The sequence below is a fragment of the Staurois parvus genome, unplaced genomic scaffold, assembly GCF_062004578.1.
Source record: "Staurois parvus isolate SC_StPar_1 unplaced genomic scaffold, SC_StPar_1.0 ptg000608l, whole genome shotgun sequence".
In the NCBI taxonomy this organism is placed as follows: Eukaryota; Metazoa; Chordata; class Amphibia; order Anura; family Ranidae; genus Staurois; species Staurois parvus.
Window position 1 is genome coordinate 444,313 of NW_028318404.1, and position 20,066 is coordinate 464,378.

The window sequence follows — 20,066 nt, forward strand, 5'->3', positions numbered from 1 at the left end:
GGTCAACTTTTTATCTGTCTGCAATGAGGACACAAAACAAAAAAGCTTTCAGAGCTGACTTTGTGACTTTAGCAGTTTGCCAGGTTTTAGTGGTTAATAACGTACTGTTTGATAATTCTTGTTCCTTGTGGTTTCCTTCTCTGCAAGAATTTGCCAGGTCACATCCATTGTCTTGCGTAATCTTTTCCAGGTCAAGCTTGGTGAAAAGGAGCCATGGAACATGGAAGAGTCAGAGGACTTGATCACGGTGGATGCAGTGGGCTGTTTTGAGGAAGAGGATGATGAGGAGGAGGAGGAAGAGGGGGTTAGTGCAGATGATACTGCTGAGGACCCAGAGAGCTTTATGGTAAATTAAATAAAAGCCTTTTGGATGCAAGACGAATGTTCGTATTTCACAGATTGAGAGCACAGATTCTTTAGACTGTTATTAGCCAAATGCAGCCAAACCTGATATTTTCCCCATTGAGTCCAGTATATTATAGCACACAGGCTTCATGTGTTTCCCATTTGCTTCAATAGCTACAATTCCCATACTGCAGTCATTTGTGTTGGGCCTATTGCCTAGCAGAGTAGTCCCCACAATTTTCCATTCATGCCAGTGGAGGATTCATCTAATATGGGCAGCACAGTGGCTAAATGTTTAGCAGTTCCGCCTGGCAGTACTAGGGTCGTTGGTTCGATTCCCAGCCACGGCACCCCCAGCCTGGAGTTTGCATGTTCTCCCTGTGCCTGCGTGGGTTTCCTCCGGGTACTCCCGTTTCCTCCCACACTCCAAAGACCTGCTGGTAGGTGAATTGGCTCCTGTCTAAATTGGCCCTAGTATATGTATGACTGTGAGTTAGGAACCTTAGACTGTACGCCCCTTGAGGGTTAGGGACTGATGTGAATGTACAATATATATGTAAAGCGCTGCGTAAATTGATGGCGCTATATAGGTACCTAAAATAAATAAATATGTTCACAGGTGAATGTAATGGCCATGGCATGATGGCAGGCCAGAGGTCCAGTAAGGAGATCTTGCCTAGTAGAGATTGGAATGATAGAAATTGGCTGTAAATGCGGCGACCTTTTGCCAGTAGTGAAAATCAGGTTTGCATAGAATTGTTAATTTATGGTAATAAATGGTAAACTTGTTTGTTTTTGCCATCAGCTGTCTTAACATTTTAGTTAAGTTCCACAGAGCTGTTACTTGGATAAGTGAAGGATAGCAGAAGAGCTGCAATACCTTACCTGAAGAAAATGCTGCTCCAGATTTTTAATTGATGACCACATGTCTGAAGGCCTAGAAATTGGGATATGTGGTCTCAGTGGGGGAAAAAGTATAAGTTCACATTGACCCCCTTTTCAGTAGGGATCATATGACCAGATACCTAAGCTTTCAGATATGTGGGTAGTATGAAAAGGGGTATGAACCAAAACTTAACTGCAGGCAAATTTATTTATTTTTATTATTTTTTTTCAGTGCTCCCCAACAAATGCATGTTGTATTTCAGGAGACAGTAGCACAATCTAACAACCAGCAAACCATGTTAGGGAATATTCTTTGATGGCAATGTGTAGGCACATTGTTTAGGGTCATTGGCTAACTTGACTACTGGGATTTGTTTAACTTTTGAATACTTCAACCTTTTTGTTTTCCTTATCTGCATACTTGTTTTATGTCAGAGACTTCAGTTCAGCATCTGGAGGAAAAAAGATTTAACCTCCCACATATGGAAAGGCTTCTTCCCAGTAAGATAATGTGAAATAGATTCCCTCAGAAACTAGTTCTGGCCAGCTAAAAAAAAAAAGCTTGTTGTATTCCTGAATGTACAAAATATAACTGGATACTAATATTTATAGGTAATAAAACCAGGGGTAGTTAATCTGGGAAATATCGAATTGCCTCATGGGGGATTAGGAAGGAAAATGTTTCCCCTATGGAACAAATTGGATCATGCTCATAGGGGTTTTTATTTATTTTTTTTCCTTCCTCTGAATTGGCTATTGGTATAAGATTGAGTATATTGTGTTGCAAATAATACAGTATACCTTTCCTCAGGGAAAAAAAAATAAAATCTACTCAATTGTTGCAAGCATTGGCCACAATATCCTTGCTGGCCAGGAAGTGAAGCATTTCCTGATAAAACAGGGTTTATATTAGAAGACTCATGGTCTCTACTAAGGCAGAAAGTGAAAAGGTAAAAACATATATAAATACACTTCACAAAGACAAAATTGGTGATCCTTTTATCTTGATTATGTTAAGCTCTGCTTAACATAGTTTATGCCTACAAAAGTACTACAGAATTGTGGCACATACAGAATTGCAATGATGTAAAGGTAATGTCCAAGAACACCCTCTGTATAAAGCTGGCTGTAGATGGATCTAAATTTAGCCAGTTCAACAGTGAGCTATTCTTCCGACAGAGGGGGGCGTGGGGAGTCATCCAATCCGGGAGAACACAGTGATTACTGCTAGCGGCTATAGCCGCTGACACTCGCTTTTAAAACTTTGACTTGCTGGTTGTATCCAAGTCATACAGCAATTGAATTGGGTACAATCAGCCTTCCCATTGATGGTTTGAATCTCGGCCGGTCCCTGCGGAACCATCTATGTTCGGCTTTATGCGCAGTTTATTAGCAGTAAGCAAAAGGCTAAATACTTATATTTCTGACAGGATGCTATAGCTTTTTGTTTGCTGTTAATAGTGTTTATGCCAAGAGTGCTTGTGCACCTCTTCAGTTCTTTGCTTGGATGTTCTATTCAGAAGTGAGCACCGAGACCCGTACCTGTGTAAGAGGGGGGAAAAAAAAGGATTACCGGAGGCAACCTCTAATATGGTAGCCTCCCCTCTGTTTAACCATGAGTGCCACACACTTTTTGTATCTGGCATAAGGAATTGCAGCTGATGGTGTACCCTTCTTTTTTTTTTTTTTTTTTTCTGTTTTCCTATTACACATTTGTTATTCACAAAGTGCAAGTAATCAAATGCACATCACTTCCTATTTCTTTTTTACTAGTTTCCTAAGTAAGATTTATCATGTAAGCGGTTTTTCCTTTCTGTACAGAAGTAAAAGTCTGACATATTTTAACTCTTCTCTGCTATATCCAAAACAAAAAAAAACACATTTGAGCTGAAGTTTTCAGAAAAGGTAAAGTATTGTTGTAATAATGTACCATTATTGTGCAGGTACAGGGAGAGGACAGGGGTGCTGACTGCGAGAAAGATGAATACAATCCAGACACTGCCTATGGTAAGTCCAAGGACTGCTCACCCTGCGTCGCTATTCTTTTGGGTGCCACCGTGGCAGGATTGAAGGTCCACACCAAGTGCCATAGTCAGGAGAGGCTAAACGCCATCAGCATTGCTTTCTTCCTTCTGCTTTTCAGTTGCATTGAGTTTGTCCATGACTGTCTGTCTGTTTCCCTCTGAATCTTTTCTCCGATCACTACACCTGTAGGAAAGTCTACTCTTAGTCCTATGTATTCTATGTTGTCCGTGAAACATCCATCCATCCATCCATCCTCTCATCTTCTCCTATCTGGTTCCTGTAACATACTTTCTTCTCTGTTCTTTATTTTATGTTTCCCTTTTGATATCCATTCTGTGATTTGCCCTCCCGTTTCACAGGCCTGGATTATATGGTCCCCGTCGAGGGTCATCTCTGCAGGCTGTGTCACAAATTCTATCCTAGTGACTCTGCTGCCCGGCTCACACACTGCAAGTCCTTGGTGCATTTTCAGAACATCCAGGTTAGACCCTTCTCCTATTGCATGGCCTGGCTTCTGTTTTGTTTGACACGCTCACTCTCTGCGTTTTTTTTTTCACTGTCACATAATCACTCTACCTGGTGTTCTTAGCTATGACTCTAGATCACTGTGTTTCATCCATCCTTACTTATTTCCTGGTCATCTGTCTTCTGGCTTATCTCCCTAACATTCTGAAGCATCTGCTCCCTGAATTAATAGCTTTATGTGCAAATCGTGAAGCCAGATGTTACCAAGAATAAAAGTCTTCCCCACATCTTTTGATCCTGGCAAGTAGACTCAAATACAGCACAAATCTGCCCCTTCATTAATAGCATAGAGCAATTAGTTGTATTTTGTACTGCCAATGTTTGTGCAGTTCTGTGAGGCTTAAAGGAGAACTTAAGAAAAAAAAAAAATAATACTTAAAGTACATATTTCTTAGTACTGCCACAAGTCCATCACAGGCTCTTGACCAGATGGTCCTGGAGAACATAACTTGACTTGCTTCACAATATTAGTTTTATCTGGATTGCCCACCTGGCCAGTCATTAATGAAATTTACTTGGATAAATGACTATGGGTTACCATACATGGACACTGTGTTTGAACATGGTATTCTTTGGGTACATCAGGAATGGTTTATTAATGGGAAAAAGATGCAAATATCTCCATATACTGTATAATCCTAAAGCTGTGAGTTATATAAGGCAGGTTAGAAAATAAGCTGGAGATCTGGTAAATATGGGCTAACCCATAGGCTTATCGATCTTCTGTTTATAAATGAGCTGTAGTGTACTTGTACATTGAAAAGGGAAATTGCACAGTATTGATTGGCTTGTTCAACCTACCAACATTCCAGCCCCAAAAGGTAGCTTTTGGGGGGACTTGTCGCTTGACTTCAGGAATTTCAGCAAAGAAAGTAGTGTCATTTTAGCTTTCTGATGACAATTGCCATATCATCTACATCTTCAAACTTTAACACTAATCTTCTGATGCAGTGGGGGTTAATACAACTAAAGGGGCTGTCTCTGGCTCTCATCAAGAGCCTGATTATGCCTGCCCTTTCTGCCTAGCAGTGCCATTCATAGATTGCCGGTTCACACTGATGCGGTGTGAAATCAGTGCGATTTCTGCTGTGACAGGTGCTAATTAAATGTGATTTTCTGAGGGGACTGGGCATAGCAGGAGAAGAAATTCACACCAAACCTGCACTAAATGCTCAGAGGACCCTTTTTTAGACCAGATCAAATTTCGCACTGTACATATGTGAACAGCCTGCATTGGAAATAATGCTTTTGTAGATTACATGTGAATCTATGCTTTTTGGATTGCATCTAATCCGCATTGAAATTCACATCAGTCTGAACCAGCACAGAAGCTATACTACAGCGTCTATAAATAAAATGGGATCTCTGGAGTGGGTGGATCTATCAATCATCCGCCTATCCTTCATTCAGAGATTTTTTTTTTTCATTCAAGCTTAGTAGTACGGCTTCTATGAATGGAGGAGCTAAGCAGAAAGGGTGGGCATAGTCTGGCTCTCTTGGGGAGAGCCTGTTTCAGCCCCTTAGTTGTATTAAACCCCACTGCACTGGGAAATTATGGCGGCAGGGGGAAGAGGAATCTGCACTAAGGACACATCCTATTTGACTGTAAATTATGTTTCTGCTTTAGCTACACAAACTTTAAATAGGACCATTAAAAGTGCAACATTTATCTGAAAGGTGATGAAAAAAAATCTGCCACTGAATGAAAATGTATAAAGTTGAATACAGCATATATAAATGTAGCAATGGCAGCAGTGTTTAAATGTGTATATACACTACTTTTTATACACAACATTAAAACTTAAAATAAATTGATTAAAGCCTAGATGAATCTAGGAAAATACAGATCTATGAACATACAATCAAAAACAGCACTGCTGAAACTACATTTATATAAACTGCCCCCGATACAAGCAGACTTGTTACCGCTTTGCATTGCGGTGCAGCAATTTAAACTCAACATGCCAAATTTGAAAGGTGCCACTGTCTGTCAAACTCTCCTGTGAAAGAGACCACACTATAGTGCAAAATCCTTGTTTGCCAGTAAAAAAAGGCATAAGGAGGGGGCAGTATTGTCTTCTGAGCACATGAAAACCTCCTCTCACTGTTCCCTGACAAGTAATCCACCACAGGGGCATGATAAACACTGCTGCAGGTATGAAAGGAGCCAAAATTGTAACGAGTGGTCTGATAAAAAGGTTAAAATGAAAACTAACTGGGGTTACTGAGAGAGAGATACCTTTTTATTATAAAAGTTAATTTTTTTTTAACTGTATATTTTATCATTAAAAAAATTCTTTTAGCTCCATTTAAATGACTGTGCCTAGGCTTAAGTAGAGCCTCGAGGACAAGTATTTTGTCATTTGCTTTAGCTAAAGAGATGCATTTCCTCAGTCTTCTCTCCATAAAAAGCGAAGAATAAGAACATACACATTTTGAATTGATATTTTTATATACATGACTGTGGGTGTCCATGCATAATTAAAGATGGCATTAGTGTGACAAGATGTAGTGTGATCTCTTATATGAGAATAAGCACATACTGTTTAGTGTTGGGACTATACCATAGCATACATTTAACATGGAAAAATTGGATTTTTGATCTTCGTGTAAAATTCACTCCTTGTAGTTTGTTGAGAGATACATAAATCAATCGACTGCTGCCTACAGAAGGATTTGGACACTGGTACAAAAAAAAGTGCCAGGACATTAAATCCCTTCCTACTCCCGCCATTCCTTTTGTGGAAAAGAAGTACCAAGAGCATGCCCATAGACACAGATGGGTGTAACTTAATTAACCACAACAAATGGATATTACAGGAAGTATAAAAATCCAATTTTGTTTAGAATTTTTTGGGGACACAGAAATTCATACTGTTGAGGCCAAAGATATATTCCTAGAAACGACAAGCCAATCAGTCTAACATTGATAGTATGTAAACTATTGGAGGAGAATATAGGGGACTATATCCAAGAATTTGCTGATGAAAATGGTATTAGTAATCAGCATGGATTTCTGAAAGGTTGTTCTTGCCAAACCAATATGTTAACATTTTAAGTAAGCTGCCATCTAGATAAAGGAAGGCCCATGGATGGTGGTGTAGCTGGATTTTGCAAAAGCATTTGATACAGTCCCCTATAAATGCTTAATTTACAAACTGAGGTCTGTAGGCATTGAGCATAGGGTTTGTTCATGGATGGAAAACTGGTTACAGGGTTGCGTTCAAAGGGTGGTGACAAATAACTTGTACTCAGAGTGGAAAGTGGGGTACCCTAATCCTCTGTCCAGGGATCAATTCTGTTAAATTCATAAATATAGAGGTTGGTATAAATAGCTCAATCTCAGTGTTTGCTGACTTTACAAAGGTAAGAAGGGCAGTAATTTCACAACAGGATATAAAACTTTACAAGAAGATCTTGGCCTTTTGTAAAGGGTGGGCAACTCCATGGCAAACAAGGTTTAGTGTTGAAAAATTTAAAGTAATGCACTTGGGGGCTAAAAATGTGAATGCAACTTATTCGCTACGGGGAGATACTCTGGGGAAATCAAGAACAGAAAGATCTGGGGGTCCTAGTAGATGACACACTATAATGGCATGCAATGCCAAGCTACAGCAATCTAGTAGATTATTGGCATGCAAAAAAAGGTTTTTACACAAAAGATAAAACTATAATCCTGCTACTTTATAAAACTCTGGTTTGGCTACAGCTGGAGTAAGCAGTCTAGTCCTGTTCACCAGTCCTTAGGAAGGATGTGGTGGAACTGCAGAGTGTCTAGAGAAGGGCAACAAAGTTTAATAAAGGGATTGGTGGACCTACAACCATTTAAACTTATTCTCCCTAAAGAAGAGATGCTTGAGAGGAGATGATAGTGATATACAAATATCTTAATGGTTATTTTAGCATAGGGAATATACTATTCAGTCTTGGGGAGTATAAGACACGGGCCACTCAATGAAATTGGAGGAAAAATGGTTTAACCTTAAAATTCGTATGGGGTCTTTCTCTGTTAGGGTGGTAAGGATGTGGAACTTGCTTCCACAATTGGTGTCAGTGGGAAGCATTGATAGTTTCAAAACCTCTTGGATGGGTATCTTAGTGAGCACTGTATACAGGGATATGATTTTTGACATGAACACATACCCTCACAGAGGTTGAACTGCTGTCTATATTCAACCTTTTCAACTATGTAACCGTTGGGATGTCTAAAAGCAGTCTAAATGCAAGGTGGGCAATAGAACACTAACAGGCCCAGGAAAAAAAAAAACCCATAAGCCCATAAGGAAGCTGCCTGAAGAACATGTCTATGGTGGCTTGAACAGTCACCAGAATGCTAAAAACACTTGCATAGCTAGATCTGTGATAACAGGAGAGTTGGCATGATGATCCTTGAGACCATGAGCTTGAATCTGTCTGAGCCACAAGGAGGAATGACAAAAGGAAAACCAGTCTTTCTAATGAAAGCAAAAACCGAGATATACAGTCAGGTCCATAAATATTGGGACATCGACACAATTCTAACATTTTTGGATCTATACACCACCACAATGGATTTGAAATGAAACGAACAAGATGTGCTTTAACTGCAGACTGTCATGTTTAATTTGAGGGTATTCACATCCAAATCAGGTGAACGGTGTAGGAATTACAACAGTTTGCATATGTGCCTCCCACTTGTTAAGAGACCAAAAGTAATGGGACAATTGGCTTCTCAGCTGTTCCATGGCCAGGTGTGTGTTTATTCCCTCATTATCCCAATTACAATGAGCAGATAAAAGGTCCAGAGTTAATTTCAAGTGTGCTATTTGCATTTGGAATCTGTTGCTGTCAACTCTCAAGATGAGATCCAAAGAGCTGTCACGATCAGTGAAGCAAGCCATCATTAGGCTGAAAAAACAAAACAAACCCATCAGCGAGATAGCAAAAACATTAGGCGTGGCCAAAACAACTGTTTGGAACATTCTTAAAAAGAAGGAACGCACCGGTGAGCTCAGCAACACCAAAAGACCCGGAAGACCACGGAAAACAACTGTGGTGGATGACCAAAGAATTCTTTCCCTGGTGAAGAAAACACCCTTCACAACAGTTGGCCAGATCAAGAACACTCTCCAGGAGGTAGGTGTATGTGTGTCAAAGTCAACAATCAAGAGAAGACTTCACCAGAGTGAATACAGAGGGTTCACCACAAGATGTAAACCATTGGGGAGCCTCAAAAGCAGGAAGGCCAGATTAGAGTTTGCCAAACGACATCTAAAAAAGCCTTCACAGTTCTGGAACAACATCCTATGGACAGATGAGACCAAGATCAACTTGTACCAGAGGGATGGGAAGAGAATAGTATGGAGAAGGAAAGGAACTGCTCATGATCCTAAGCATACCACCTCATCAGTGAAGCATGGTGGTAGTAGTGTCATGGCGTGGGCATGTATGGCTGCCAATGCAACTGGTTCTCTTGTATTCATTGATTATGTGACTGCTGACGAAAGCAGCAGGATGAATTCTGAAGTGTTTCGGGCAATATTATCTGCTCATATTCAGCCAAATGCTTCACAACTCATTGGACGCCGCTTCACAGTGCAGATGGACAATGACCCAAAGCATACTGCAAAAGCAACCAAAGAATTTTTTAAGGCAAAGAAGTGGAAAGTTATGCAATGGCCAAGTCAATCACCTGACCTGAATCTGATTGAGCATGCATTTCACTTGCTGAAGACAAGACTGAAGGGAAAATGCCCCAAGAACAAGCAGGAACTGAAGACAGTTGCAGTAGAGGCCTGGCAGAGCATCACCAGAGATGAAACCCAGCGTCTGGTGATGTCTATGCGTTCCAGACTTCAGGCTGTAATTGACTGCAAAGGATTTGCAACCAAGTATTAAGTGAAAGTTTGATTTATGATGAGTATTCTGTCCCATTACATTTGGTCCTTTAACAAGTGGGAGGCACATATGCAAACTGTTGTAATTCCTACACCGTTCACCTGATTTGGATGTAAATACCCTCAAATTAAAGCTGACAGTCTGCGGTTAAAGCACATCTTGTTCGTTTCATTTCAAATCCATTGTGGTGGTGTATAGATCCAAAAATGTTAGAATTGTGTCGATGTCCCAATATTTATGGACCTGACTGTAGATCCACAAAGTATGCACTGCATCCAAGCAGTGGAGGGAGATCTCTTGTTGATAAACAAGCTAGACAGAGGGATGGAAGGATAATGTCCTGGTTGAGATGAAAGGCTGAAAAACGATCTTAGGTTGGAAGTTCTGGTAACACATTGTCGCTGTGTAAAACCAAAAAATGTTTTTTTTTACAAGATAAGGCCACTAGCTCAAGCACTTTCCTCACACAAAGCAAATCCAGGGGGGCAGCCAAACCTCCCAGCTGCAGCAAGGAATTCAGTTGCAAAGGGTAATTTTTGAAGTGCAGAGTTTCAGATCCAGTGGAGGCACAGATGAAGCCACATAGGAAACGCACAGTAGAAAGGTCTTAATTAAAGAATGAGAGGGCCATCAGTCTGTGAAACAAGATTGCAAGCTTTGAAACCTGTCCCTTTGAGAGTATTTAATGCCAAATGTTGTTAAAGACCCCTGTTGCAGGAAAGCCAGGATTCATTCCAAAGAATTTCTTGTGAAATTCTTTACCTTACACCAAGCAAAGTATGCCTTCCATGTATGATAGTAGACTTACTAGCCTTTAGTATCATGGGAATCACTGATTCAGAGCTCCCTCTGTCCCTTAGGAATTTTCCTCCAACAATCAGGCACCGACCATGAAACAGGATGGTAAACCAAACCCTGGTCAGAAGATCCAGACTATCTGGAATAGCTCACAGAACGTCTGCTCAAGTAAGAGTGTTGCATCTGCTAGCACAGGGGCCCTCACCTTGGTGAGCACTTTCTAACTGAAAGTGCTTAGGACCCATAGCGCAGTGAAGGAACTGCTGATGCGCCTCAGAAATAGGAACATGAAAGTATGCATCCTTTTTGTCCTCAGAGACCACAGTTTCCCTGCTGGAAAGGCAGATCTGGTTGATTCTAAGTGGAGTTATTGAACAGGAATGAAGACCTTTAGGGTCTTGAGTTTCTAGATGGGATTAATGCCCCCTTTTGTTAAGGAGCTTTGAATAGGTTGGAGTAGATCCCTTGGAACCATTCTGCCACAAGCATGGGGGTGATGACTCCTTGCTTTAGAAAATTTGAGAGGGCTGTAAGTGAATCTGAAAATCAGTGTGGTGACAGGCATGTTGAAAGACCTACATTGAGGATTGGTCAGACAGCAGAGTTCTAGTTTGTAGTCACCAGAAACTGCCTCTCACACCCAGGCATCTGAGATGCTGGCTATCCTAAAGTCCATAAAGGCTTACAGATGTTCTTAATGATATGCCTTGCTTTGCAACCTAGCCTGGGACAAGGTTTTGGAAAGGGCCTCCAATTCCTTGCTGCTAAGGTCCTTAAAAGCAGATGCTGACTCCACAGGGATTGTTAAAATGGGTATTTAAAGTCCAATTTGCAAAAAAAGGCTGACAGGCATGGTTTTTTATAACAGAAGAGACCCTGGTGGTGTTTTCTGTCACAAATGCCTCCCCCTGACTGTCGATCTTAATGTAATCTGAGCTGCACAAGCCAGATCAGATAACATTAACGGCACCCGCTCTGTGTCGTCCTGATGTGACCTCCCATGTGCTGCAGTTATGTGATTGCAGCCCAGCCATGTTGGCGGCTGAAGCAATGGAAGACCAGGCAAAGATGGAATTGGCTGGGACCAGCAGCAGGGGTGACAGTGCATTGCTGTCATAATGTGCTAGTATGTGGTGCATACAAGTACATGGCATAAACATGCAGAGGGTCTACTTTTAGTGTGTGTGTGTGCGTGTGTGTGTAATATAATACTGCTTTTAAAATGGGATACAGCTGCATTTACTCCAAAGACATGCTGGTAGGTGAATTGGCTCCTGTCTAAATTGTCCCAAGTATGTATGAATGTGAGTTGGGGACCTTAGATTGTACGCCCCTTGAGGGTTAGGGACTGATGTGAATATACAATATATATGTGAAGAGCTGCGTAAATTGATGGCACTATATAAGTACCTGAAATAAATAATTTACAGCAGGGGCATTACCTGTTTGAGGCGTACTTTGCTAATGTGTAAAAAGATGCTAGCCATTTGGGAGGACTGAAGAGCTTGTCAGAAATTTTACAGGCTCCATTGTGGAGGACTGAAAACCATGGATGCACTGAAAAAGGGAGCCTTAGGGACCCTAAAGGAGCCTAAACTGGATACAGCACTAGTACAAGCTGCTGTCTTCAAGCTTTAAAGTTGTGCAAGCCATGTCACTAAGAGTCTCTTAAGTCTGGGAGTAATGATAGTGACCTATGACTTCATGGGTGTAACACTGTTCGTTAAGGTACTCTGCATCAGTTGTGGTGGCTGAAGGCTCAGGGCTACTAATGCTGTGGCCAATCTGCTAAGAATTCTGTAGCGGATGGCATTGAAGTATGTTTATTACCTCTGTCTTCAGAGTCAGCATCTGCTGAAGTGGGAGTGCCCAGTACAGTTGAACTGTTTCCCATGTGTCTAGGATACAATATGTTGCAATGCAAGGCAGGGGCAATGTAGCGCAGAGTATAAGGCAAGGCTTTGCATACAAACAGTGGGAAAGGTTTAGGTGCCAAGGTCAGTGGAATAGTAGTCAGGAGGATTGGGAAAGTGCCTCCGCAATTTTGGAATTTGCAGGAAAGAAAGCTGAGAGTGAGAGAGAGTGAGAGTGTGTGATACTTCACCTAGCTGATAATGTTGGTGCTCAGTCACTAAGTGTTAACCCCTTCCAGTCAAAAAAGGAATTAAAAATGACTCTCCAAGGCCCAAATAAAAGGGAACCCAACGTTAGGCCCACTCAGCCTACTCATAAAGTGAGTCTTCACAACCCAGGACACAGTACTCTCAAGCCTTTAAAGCTCCACAACGCAGAGCCCAGTGCCTGAAGGTCTCATTCCAGGCTAGTCTGCAGTCATCCAGGCCACCAGGGACCCAGGTAGAGCCTCCAAAGCTACTGTTGAGGAATGATCGATCTAGATTGTTTAGTTTTTTTATTTTTTTTTTTTCTTCAGTCAAGAATCCTTTGCAAGATGCTTGAGCTGGTCTCTAAATACAGCTATCAAAGTTTTAGACTTTTTTTTTTCAGTAGAGAAAAGACATCCATGCTGGCAATAGGAAGAGTTGCACAGAGCTGCCACTGAATTTTGTTTGGTGTCCAAATCTTCCTGTAGGTAGCAGTGTCACTCAACAGTCAATGCATTCCTGTGTCTCAATAAATGCTAAACAAAGGCTAGGTTTACTCTAAAAAAATAAATGCAAAAAAATGGTTTGGAATTTAACCAGCTTGCAGTTAGTAATCTGTACCTAGAGTTCTCCCATACCATGTGTGGCTGTGTTGGAACAAGACCTGTGTACATATGACACCTTCTCCCATGATATAGCCACCAACACATTTTAAGTACTTACTCGGAAGAGGGATCTTGCTTGAGAAGCCGAGAGACCTTTTTGATATACAGAACTCCAACTGAAAAACCTTTGGAGTACAGGGTCATGTTTACTGGCTGCATGCAGAACTAAACTTGGCAAACCAAGGTAACGTTCTGACATGCATTACAAAAATGGAATACAAAATTTTGCCAAATCACTGACTTGCGCAAGGGAACTGTACATGGAAAAACTGTAAAGGCTTTATGTATAGCAAGAACAGTTTTAAGAGTCAGGTTACTTCAAGCCCCAAACAAAAGGAATGTTAGCGCTGGATGCCTTCTAGATCCAGCATAGTCATTTCCACATTAATCTTTGACTTTATGTTTACAGAGATACAAAGCTGCAAAGAATCGCATGGCTTCCCAAGGCGGCGTTTCATCATTAAATTCGGAGGATGAAAAAGAGAAAACGGCTAGCACTACCAGTCACAAAGATGAAGACTTTGTTAATCTGGCAGATAAGAGCAGCTCTGTACAAACAAAGCTGACCAGCGAGAATCGAGCAAGAGTTACCATTGGAAGCGGCAATGAAGATTCTAATGCAGGCTTTGATACTATTGTGGGTACAAGTGAGGAGGATTCTGGGTACCTTATGGAGGCAGAGATGCAGCTTGCCAAAAGTGAAGAGGGAGAAAAAGTGGCAGTTGACCAGGAAACCTATAGTGAGAGCACACCGAGCCCAGTCCGCCACAAACGTCAATAGGCCCACAAACCTGACTGTGGTAGTGTTTATTAGTAATTTCTATGGGGAGAAGTGTTAGAGAGGGCTTTTCCTTCTGGTTAGTCCCAGTGAGTGATGACAAAACACAGATGTTAGGTTATTTAAAGCTAGTGTATCCTACAGATGGCATTTCCATACATGAAGGAAGCATTCATAGCCCCACTGTGGCTTCCTGCTTTGTTATAAGGATAAATGCAATAGTGTTTTCTTTTCACCTTTATGTGAAAGGTAGGTTCCTAGAAATAGAGGAAAGGGGTGTTGATGTAGGATAAAAAGGTAAACTTAGCCTAGCAGCTGCTCTTCTTTTCTTTTTTTGTTCTTTTTGGTAATGTGTCCACACATGCCCACCTATGGATATGCGTGTGGTCTGTATGGTGTAATATGTGTGAATTAATAAGGCACTAGCCTCAGAATGATGCTAGATAAAGAAGCACCACATTCCTAAGCAAGAAACCTACTGCTGTATTCAACAAGGAGATAGAGCAGCCTGCATGACAGTGATGTGTATATAGTTCAGATCAGTTGGTAATTTGGCACAGATTGTAAAGTACATGCAGCTACTGGCTTTATTTCTTGTAATTTTGGATAAACTTTTTTTTTTCCATTATATGTAGATAGATTATCTTGTCATCTCTTCCTGGACATGACCTCCCCTTGCTGTCTCACATTTGCGTCTGACATGACACCAGATCCCACACTCTTTATAATACCTCATATAGGTAGTAAGTTGCGGTAGACAATGAAGGAATTATGGCACATTTTTAAGATTGTTCAAACAGTCAGATTTTACCATCTAGGATGAGGTTGTTTTAGACATAAATTGAAAGGTTTAGTTAAGTCCTTATACTACATAACTCTTGATATATGTAATTGTTCAGAATCAGACTGTGGCTTTCCAGCTTTTGAAATGTGAGCAAACCTGTCTTGGTTTTTTTAATATATATTTATATTGACTGTTTAGGTGCTTGTTTAGAATTATAAAAAATTAATGCTGTGACTCATGCAGCACCGGTGGGAAATCTTGATGGTGAAATTAAATAGCTTTAGATAACAAAAATTAGTGAAAAATTGCCTAAACTGGTTTAATTAATAGGCAAAACTGCCAGAATCAAAGTTTTCCTATGAAATCGCAAACATACAATTTTTACATCATGCAGTTAGCAAGATACTGTCAGTTGTAGAAGCAATTTTACTGACTGGCCGAGGTACCCAAATATGTGCCTGTATATGGTACTGACCCACACACAGAAATCTGGCTGTTTTTTTTTTTTACCGTTATGAAGCTCCATTATTGACTGGATGAAACTATGCTACATTCTTGAAGATTTGGCAGATTTTTAATGATGAAACTGATACTGTGGATTCTGAAGATGAAGTAGTTTTGCAGCTCTCCACAACAATGTTCATACCCAGCTGGCTGTAGCCTTTAACGTGGATTCTTACTATTATAAATGCATTCCACATCAATGGCGACAGGGTCACTTGTAGAGAGTTAGTTCATGATAAAGTTCATTGCTTTGTTAAATTTAGCCAACTATGTCTGTTTTTTTTTTTAATTGATACTGCATTTATATTCCAATCAAGCAATTCCTGAAACACCCCTAAAGGACTGTATGTGCTCTACAGTGCCTACTGTAGGGTTTGTAGTTTTACATGCATTGCCTTGGAGGAAGAAAGTGTAATAGGTCATGTACATAATATGTATATTATGATTGGCAGGATATCATGGGAAATTTCTAGTGTTCATAACTGGGACCCCAGTTTTCAGGCTTGTACACACTGACCCCTTTACTTGAATAGGGCTGTGTTTATAATAGGACTTGTACCGTAGGAAGGTACTAACAACTTGCACGTAAAGGAGCTTAGATTATGAGCCTTCAAAGGACCTATCTCTAACCCATGGTGGTACAAAGGACACTTGAACTGAGGTTACCATTGACAATAAATACTAGTTTCATGATGGTCATTCTGGTCCAATGGCTTCAATACTTCCTTGAACTGCATTTCCTGGTCTACGTTTGCTCCAGATTAGTTTTTTTGTTTTGTTTTTTTTTTTTCTTTTCCTAACAGTCGCTGAAAATTACTTTACCTTGTGGCCAAAAGTTTTTTTTTTGGGGGGGGGGATTGTTTATATATATATACACACCCTTTCTTTACTGCCGGGGTCAAAATGCCTGCTCCTCTCTTCTGAATCCTCTGTTGCCACCTTTTGCATCCATTGAGCTGCACGACTGCAGTTTGCCATGATGGCATAATACGGTCACAGGCCAGTGCTCTAGAGCAGTGTTTCTCAACCTTTTTTCAGTCATGGCACCCTTTAAAATTATGGACAGTCTTGAGGCACCCCGTTCTAAAATGTGAAAAATTATTCTAATAGTTTTATATAATGCAGCAACATCCACACATGTAGGACACCCAACATTAGAGGCTATTTATTCTTTCACAGCAAATACACTTTTGCACACTGGTACTGAGTGTTTCTCTTCTTAGTTTTCATCCATCACTGAACTAATGTGACCCCAGCACTGATGGAGAGGGGCAGGGGAAGATCAAACTAGGATGCTGTGCTGGCAACTGACATCCTCCTTATCAACTGAGGATGTCATTGATTGTCAGGTGGCTAGAAGGTCGTAATGGTGCACAACAAAAACCTGTGACTTTGTGTAACTAAAAGGAAGGCTTATTCCACCCCGTTGGCTTATATACAAGTTTTGGGCAATTTTTAGACATTGTTCCAAGGCACCCCTGAAGAAACCTCAAGACACCCTAGTTGAGAGAGGCTGCCCTAGAGGCACGCACTTTCATCATTTTGTAATCCGCACTGCTCAATACCTGCTAAGTTCATCCAGTACATATGAACCTGCCCAGCAACGACTGATTCCACCCAAGCACTCTGAGATTTCTTTGGAGCGTGACAGAAAACTTATATTTACATATATCATGCCCACTGGGCTGCCAAGGCCACTCCTACAAAGATGTCCCACTGCAGGGAGAAAGCGCTTGGAATGCTGGAAAATGCTAGTTTTTTTAGTCACCACCTTTTGGTTAGCAAAGGAAGGAAATCAGCAATGGCAACCTCAAGATCCTTACTATAGTTTTCTTTGAGTAAATAGGGTTGTATCATCTTTCAGAAAAAGACTCTAAATTTCACAGTTCTAATTTTCAAGGGATTAAATGGAATCTATACAAAGACCGAATCAGGTACCTGCCAGTCATAATGTCTGCAAAGCTCACTGCCATAATGTAATGAAAAGGCCAACTCACAGAAGTGAACACAGTGGGCCACAGCATTTTGCACAAGAGGACATCCTGCACTGTAGGGGCATAGTTTGGGTGGGGACAATGAGGGAAACTTGGTAACATTATTATGGAAAAGTAGTATTCTTTTGATATGCACTGTATAAAGTTCAGCCGTAATCAGCCAATCCAACTCATTGCTAAAGGAGGGATGACTAGGTAAACTCATAAGCTTCAATTCGAATTTAAATGTTTGGTTACACAGGTGGCAGAGGTCAGCTTATGACCTAAATCGGCCCTAGGCTGGGTTTTGTTACAGGTGGAGAACCTTGCATAAAAAATTGTGTGATTCTGCCTTGGGCAGAGCTGCACCGATCTCTAAAGTAGGGCATGCACTACTTTAGGTGCAACTTGCATAGACATCTGTGTCTTGCAAGTTGCATCTAAAGTCAGAATACCATCCAACTTTGAAATTGTGGGAGTTCACTGGAAGTCCCACACTTTCAAAGTCAGAGTGGTGTGACTAGGGTGTAAGCCAACATTAGTCAATGACAGGGAGTGGAAGGGATAATTTGGCTGCTATAAAAGCAAACAGTCCTCCCGATAACAAGGCCTGGACCCAGTCACTAAACCTAACGTTAATGCCATTGTGTTATCAACAAGCACACTGTGTTGGATTACCACTGAAAGCCTCCCAGTTGCAGGCAATGCATGTTTCACTTGCAGTTCTTTGGGGTAAATTGTGAGAGCTCTTCACTTTTGGTCCATTTGCAACTTTTTTAGGAAACAAACTTGTCATTTTTAAACATTTTTAGCATAATAAAAATTGTAGTGAAACAAAACCAGTGAGTTCTTTGTATTGGTTTGAATTTCCTGTATGTATTATATGTAGTTCCAACTCCAGTCAAAGCTTTGAGATCGAGTAGATCCGTCGTGTTGAAGGCATCAGCCATACTCTGTGCAATAAGAAGAAAAAAAAAAAACGGAGCGCCACCAACTAAGTGTAGATATATCAATAAAGCAAGGAAAGATTTAAAAACTATACTCACATTTATTATGTTGATAAAAACATGTAACATTCACTGTGGAGAGCGGCAGAACTTGGCAAGGTCACGGCTGGGTAGGCTACATTCCTACGCCTTCCACATCATCCCGCTGCTTTCCTCTGGATCTCCGCTTTGGCTCTGGACTGGTGGTGCTCTACATCCTGGCGACCTCACAGACTGACCTGTCATCTCCAGTAGCACTGCCAGAGGGTACCCTGCACACCACTCCTAGCCACTTTCCAGCGTTGTTCTGTGTACCCAGCCACAGCCCTGCCGAGTTCTATAGATCTCCACAGAGGATCTTACATCTTTTTATCTTCAAAAAAAAAAAAAGTAATTTTTAATCTTTGTTTAATCAATATATCTACACTTAGTTGGCAGCGCTCCCTGTTTTTTATTCTTCCTACAGACCTCTGAGTGTATCCAGTGCTCTACAGTTGATCTGCAGCCATGTTACAGTGATTTTACAAGTGACTTATGGGATTCTGTACTACTTTTCCAACCTGGCCACCCCAGTGCCATACAACTACCCCTATACTCTGTGCAGTCTGTTCAAAGTATTTAAAATGGCCTCCTAAATAAATGCCTACACCAACCCTAGTCTACTGGAGCCAGATACTACAGAAAGTAGGGTAGCTTGGGCACCATTCACATGGGTGTTTTGCCACACTGCAAATCCCAAGGGTAGGAAACGGCTGATTCCTGCTGCTGGGATTGACAGCTGCTGTGGATAGCAGTAAATGTATATTATATAGGGCACGCTTGTTGGAGCCCAACCTCTGTAGCTGTAGGATAAAGGTGCCAGATGGATATCGGATGGATGGGAGCAGTAACACTGAGGCAGCTCTTAGAGTGGAAGCAAGGCTCTAATGCAGTAACATGGATAGCAGTGGACGCTGAACCTGTACACTGCAATGACAGGCTGTCAGTGGCTGCAGATACTCCTGCCTATTTGCAAAGCTAGCACCTGAGGTGATCGCAGTTGGATGCACAAAGTGCTTTCTGTACACTGCTGTCTATCCCAAAAGCAGGAATCAGTATGTTACACAGCATAACAAAATGCCAATGTGCATACTGTCAAAGTCGACTTCCTCAATTGTGTGCTTTGTAATTTTGAGCCTGTGTTGACCGACTTGAGACTTGTGTCGATAAGCAAATGTACCATAACTTGCTTCTAGGTGCATTCAACTTGAATTTAAGATCTGTTGTAGACACTTCTAAGATCATTTAAAAGTCATTGGCAGGTGCATTTGACCTAAGCTGCATCAGCCTGCCTTTGCATTACATATCCCGATAAAATTTTGCAGGGAGATAAGCAGTTCTGATGCCATCAAAATCTTGTTGACACTAGCCATTTCTGCCTCTTGCTTCCAATGCATCACCCTTCCAAGGTGATGCACTAACTCTTTTGAACTTTGATAGGGTTTTCTGTATGTGAGCAACAGACAAAAAGGAGCTTCCAAGGGGCTGAAAGTCCTCTGGATAACAAACAGATTAGCAAAAGGGGTTCCCAGAACACTGATATTAAAGCTGTGGACCTATGTGCTACAACCTTACTGGGCTGATGGTCTTTGTTCCCTGTATGCATCTCAGCACCTCATTTCCCATAATGGCTGGAACATACAATTAAATTTTGCTCCAAGCTACCAAGTGGATTCAAAATTTAATTGGAGGTAGAAGATATTTACTGTATATTGTATGCAATAGGGTTGATGTATTAAAGGAGTAGAGAGTGTCAACAGAGCTTCGAAAATAAGGTGAA

The 20,066-nt window shown here is 41.1% G+C and overlaps 1 protein-coding gene across 8 annotated transcripts in view; it reads left to right on the forward strand.

The window, feature by feature from the left end:
- Nucleotides 1-18,100, forward strand: part of CIZ1 (CDKN1A interacting zinc finger protein 1) — a 61,103-nt gene extending 43,003 nt beyond the window's left edge. For 7 of the 8 annotated variants that reach the window (XM_089692924.1, XM_089692925.1, XM_089692920.1 and 4 more), the window contains exons 13-16: nucleotides 191-346; nucleotides 3,174-3,237; nucleotides 3,615-3,736; nucleotides 13,632-18,100. In XM_089692924.1, coding sequence (XP_089549050.1) covers nucleotides 191-346; nucleotides 3,174-3,237; nucleotides 3,615-3,736; nucleotides 13,632-14,003 — 714 coding nt within the window. In that variant the 3' untranslated portion in view covers nucleotides 14,004-18,100. The remainder of the gene's footprint in view (nucleotides 1-190; nucleotides 347-3,173; nucleotides 3,238-3,614; nucleotides 3,737-13,631) is intronic. The other variant, XM_089692923.1, reaches the window with a different exon arrangement.
- Nucleotides 18,101-20,066: the final 1,966 nt, after the last annotated feature.